The sequence below is a fragment of the Austrofundulus limnaeus genome, unplaced genomic scaffold (assembly GCF_001266775.1).
Source record: "Austrofundulus limnaeus strain Quisiro unplaced genomic scaffold, Austrofundulus_limnaeus-1.0 Scaffold1027, whole genome shotgun sequence".
Taxonomy (NCBI): Eukaryota; Metazoa; Chordata; class Actinopteri; order Cyprinodontiformes; family Rivulidae; genus Austrofundulus; species Austrofundulus limnaeus.
In genome coordinates this window covers 39242-44279 of record NW_013953429.1, presented here as the reverse complement: position 1 = coordinate 44279, position 5038 = coordinate 39242, and the positions used below count along the sequence as shown (strand labels likewise).

General features: G+C 38.8%; 1 protein-coding gene across 1 annotated transcript in view; it reads right to left on the bottom strand.

Annotated features, from left to right (window-relative positions):
- Positions 1 to 5038, bottom strand: part of LOC106533812 (gamma-aminobutyric acid receptor subunit beta-3) — a gene marked incomplete at its 5' end in the record, with an annotated part of 47818 nt that overhangs the window by 39133 nt on the left and 3647 nt on the right. The window contains 2 exon segments of the mRNA XM_014030252.1: positions 3786 to 3853; positions 3924 to 4015. Coding sequence (XP_013885706.1) covers positions 3786 to 3853; positions 3924 to 4015 — 160 coding nt within the window.

Here is a 5038-nt window from a genome sequence, read left to right as displayed (position 1 = left end):
AGATTACACAGTTTCAGTTATATATATTTTTCATTTTATTACAGGTTTTATTTATTTCAGTTAACTAAAGTGTTTTTATTTTCAATTTCAGTTTTTGTTATTTAGTTAGTTTTAGTTAACTATAATAACCCTGTACTGAACCTTTTCAAATAATGAATAAACATTTGAAATATATCAGTCTGTGTGTAATGAATGAATGTAGTTATACTTTTTGAATGAAATTACTGAAATAAATCATTTTTTTCATGATGTTCTAATTTTATGACCAGTACCTGTATAATAATAACATATATAATTATATGGAAATAATATATATAATATAATACTAACCATATAATGATATGGAAATGATGAAAAACTTGCGATATGCAGGTTGTAACAATGGTTCAAAGCATTACAGGGCAAAAGTTCCACCTTTGAGGGAAAATTACCTAAAAAAAGAAAGTCCTATATTTAAAAAATTTCAAGTATCTACTGAATGAATCTAAAATTTTCAGATGATAAAATGTGTAAAAGTAATGAGCAGATTCAGCCTCTCTGTGGTGCTCCTGGAGTTCCTCTGTGCTGCTGTCTGGAGATGCATTAAAATGCACCACGGGTACATTTCATCGTGCACATTTGTCAGGACATGATGTCAAGGGTTATTTCCTCTCAGACCATGTGGACATCAGGCTCTGTCAGCACTTCACACCACTGATAGAGGGCATAAAGACATAAAACTGAGCAGAGCTCCAAGCTAGCCAACTGCAGCTCTGACAACCGTTTCTCAGCCCAGATCTCTGAGTTTTCTTTTAATTTGGYCATTTTATTTTGAAAGAAAAGGCATGAAAACAAAATTTACTGACTTCTTAAACACAACTATTCAACTGGCCCCTTGCATAAGCAGGTTTGCATTTGTTTGGTTGCAACATGCATTTTATCTAATCAGGTTGTACAGGAGCCAAGAGAGGACGTTTGAAACTTATTTTCATGAGATTATTTCAACAGTTTATTCATCTCATAATACAAAAAACATTGTTTTGTAGAGATATTCAGTTGTCTTGTTATAAAAAAAAACGGTTCTTTTCTGTAATAAAGGCCTAACTTATGAACTTAGCACAAAAGGTTCTTTTTTTGTCTCCTCCAAGAGATTTCATTCAGAGGCGTTTCCAGTACACTTTATTAGCAGTGCCTCCACAAGGTGGACAAACAGGTTTAACAAGGACAATCAACACAGTTTGTTCACATGMAAAAAGAGGACCATCAGTCTAACAACATATTTTTTTTGTGTTCTGATTATCCCTATTGTTCAGAGGATCATCAGCACCATCAACCTGACGATTGTTAGGGCCCTGATTAACAACATCATCAGGCCAGGACTCAACAGTTTACACTCATCTACAGGCCAGGATAACCCTATAGTTTACACTTATCTACGGGACAGGACCCTACAGTTTACACTCATCTACAGTTCACAAGGAAGATATATCTTTTTTTAGTAGAGATCCTCGATATTGACTTTTTGCCGATATTGTTCAACGCCTAATTTCCAATTCCGATATTAACCAATATTACAAACTGATATAAAGGTGACATCACATATCTCCTGTCAGTGACATTATGCCTGCTTTTTGACACCCCACTGGATGCATTCCATAGGTAAACATTATCTGTACAAAAATAAAAATTTAACTGGAGTTAGGGGAAAAGTGCCATATTTATTTTTAACATTTTGTCTCAAACAATAGTTTGGATCATGCTCTCCCTGAGATAATCCAGTTTGATGATGTCATCAATTGCGCACCTGTGACYGTCTCTGGACCACAAGCATTTAATAACACATTTTGGTCAAATCCAGACATTAATTTATTGGGCTTTTGTTATCAGAATAAAAACCAATACCAATACAGCGGGTAAAATAAGTATTGAACACGTCACCATTTTTCTCAGTAAATATATTACTAGAGGTGCTAATGACATGAAATGTTCACCAGATGTTGGTAACAACCCAAGTGATCTATACATACAAAGAAATCAAACCATAAATGTCCAGAAATGAAGTTATTTGTATTAATGTGGAATGGCACAGGGAAAAAGTATTGAACACGCTTACTGAAATTTATCTAATACTTTGTACAAAAGCCTTTGTTGTCAATGACAGCTTCAAGACGCCTCCTGAATGGAGAAACTAGTGGCATGCATTGCTCAGGTGTGATTTTGGCCCATTCTTCCACACAAACAGTCTTCAAATCTTGAAGGTTTCATGGACCTCTTCTATGAACTCTGATCTTTAGTTCTTTCCACAGATTTTCTGTTGGATTCAGGTCAGGTGATTGGCTGGGCCATTCCAGCAGCTTTAGTTTCTTTCTCTGAAACCAACTGAGAGTTTCCTTGACTTTGTGTTTGGGCTCATTGTCTTGCTGAAATGTCCAGCCACGTTTCATCTTCATCATCCTGGTAGATGGAAGCAGATTTTTATCAAGAATGTCTCTGTACATTTTTCCACTCATCCTTCCTTCAATTATTTGAAGTTTGCCAGTACCATATGCTGAAAAACAGCCCCACACCATGATGTTCCCACCTCCAAACTTCACTGTTGGTATGGTGTTTTTGGGCTGATGTGCAGTGCCATTTGACCTCCAAACATGATGTGTATTCTGGCATCCAAACAGTTCAATGTTGGTCTCATCTGACCAGACTATATTCTCCCAGTATTACACAGGCTTGTCCAAATGTTGTGCAGCAAACTTTAAAGGAGCTTCAACATGCTGTTTCTTCAGCAGTGGAGTCTTGCGTGGTGAGCGTGCATACAGGCCATGGTGGTTCAGTGCATTACTTATTGTTTTCTTTGAAACAATCGTACCTGCTAATTCCAAGTCTTTCTGAAGCTCTCCACAAGTGGTCCTTGGCTCTTGGACAACTCTTCTGATAATTCTTTTCACTCCTCTGTCAGAAATCTTGTGAGGAGCACCTGGTCGTGGTCGGTTTATGATGAAATAATGTTCTTTCCACTTCTAAATTATGGCCCCAACAGTGCTCACTGGAACCTTCAGAAGTTTAGACATTCTTCTGTAACCGATGCCATCATTATGCTTTGCAACAATAAGGTTGTGAAGGTCTTGAGAGAGCTCTTTACTTTTACCCATCATCAGATGGTTCTTGTGTGATACCTGGCCATCATTTGGGACTGAACCAGCTGATATTAACTTGCACTGACAAGGGGCAGGCTTGCTTTCTAATTACTGAGAGAGTTCAGCTGGTGTCTTGGCTTTCCATGCCTTTTTACACCTCCCTTTCTTCATGTGTTCAATACTTTTTCCCTGTGCCATTCCACATTATTACAAAGAACTTCATTTCTGGACATTTATGGTTTGATTTCTTTGTATGTATGGATCACTTGGGTTGTTACCRACATCTGGTGAAAATTTCATGTCATTAGCACCTCTAGTAATATATTTACTGAGAAAAATGTTGACTTGTTCAATACTTATTTTACCCGCTGTATGTAGATATTTTACATTTTTATGCTAATTATCACACCGATAATCTCTGTAGGCCGATATTATCAGACATCCCTACTTTTTAGGCTCAATTAAAGATCTACAGAGCACGAAGAAGTTAAGAAACATAATTTTAAACTAAGTGCCATTATWATATAAGTAGTACACATAGTAGTAAACACAGGCTGGATTGGTTAAAAGAGTATAACTTTGTTTTCAGGACTAGTTTAAATGATTTTTCACAACCTGGCAACCCAAACAAAAATTAGAACAATTTCTATGAAATGAAATGTGTACAGAACTCACCATGTTCACTTCTGACACCATGTCTATACTCGCCACATCCATACTCATCCCAACAGCCACCGGTGGACCTTCAGACAAAACAAGCTGTGATAAAAATCAGTTTATATAACACTTGTAGAAGACTTTAGGGTAGAATACCTCCGAAGTCCGGCCGGAGACGGATATCGTATCCTTTCAGCAGTTTGTCCACAGTCTCTTTGACAAAAGACATGTTCCCCGGTTCGTTGACGCTGAAAGGGAGAAGAAGAGGAGAAGAAGAGACTGAGTGTGGGTGCAGGCAGGGAGGCAGGCTGCTGTCCGGGTCTGAGCTCACCTCTGGGCGCAGCACATCACTGCCACGACCAGCGGCACGGAAACGACATCAAAGAGCCGGGCTCGCGCGGGTCTCCACATCCCTTTGTTACTGTACCACTCCCAGGGTTTAAAAAAATAGATAAATCTCCTAAATGAAAGTGAACCTCCTGCTGTTTAAAGTGAGACTCGTTCGCCTGCCGTCCGCACCTGCCTGCGCTGACATGCTCCCCGCGGCAGAGGCGCATTGAGTCGGGCTGTGGCTCAGCCGCGGAGCCGGGAAGCCTCGCGCTGCTCCATGGAGGTCCCAGAGTTGGAAAACTGACTCGAGCTTTCTAAGTGATGATTGCAGGTCATGTGGCTGTATGATTCTGACAGACTTGTATTTGTGCACTGGTCACGACACAGTTCAGGTCTTTAAAGACTTTATATGAAAATGCAGTCGCTGTGCTGAAGGGTGGGCTGACGCAGGGGKTCCTACCCATTCCTGAAATCCAACAGGTATGTCATCATGTCCTCTCTCTGCAGATAAGTTTTATTTGTAATTGTCAAAATTACATTATAAAAATGTGTCAGACATGTCTTAAATATAAATGAGGATTAGTTAAATGYAAAATTTAAAAATAAGTTGCATCATATACTTTAATGTTTCTTGGTGGACGTACCTGCTGTATGTTCTCTTGGGATTAATAATGAAAGTCATAAAAGATAAATACTGAGTTACAGTGTGAGCATTGCACCAGTGAGGGGTGACCCCAGATGTTGCTCATGTTGTGACACAATGCCTGCATTGTAATTCAACATTTTTTCATTTGTATTAAAAGACATTTAAAGGAGGAGCCAAGCATCTGTGACTTTTATTATTAACCCTGAGAGAACATAGGTAACATACCTTATTCATCATGGGCGTAATTAGCAGGGGGGTTATGACCACCACAATAATTTGATCTAGTGAATATGCC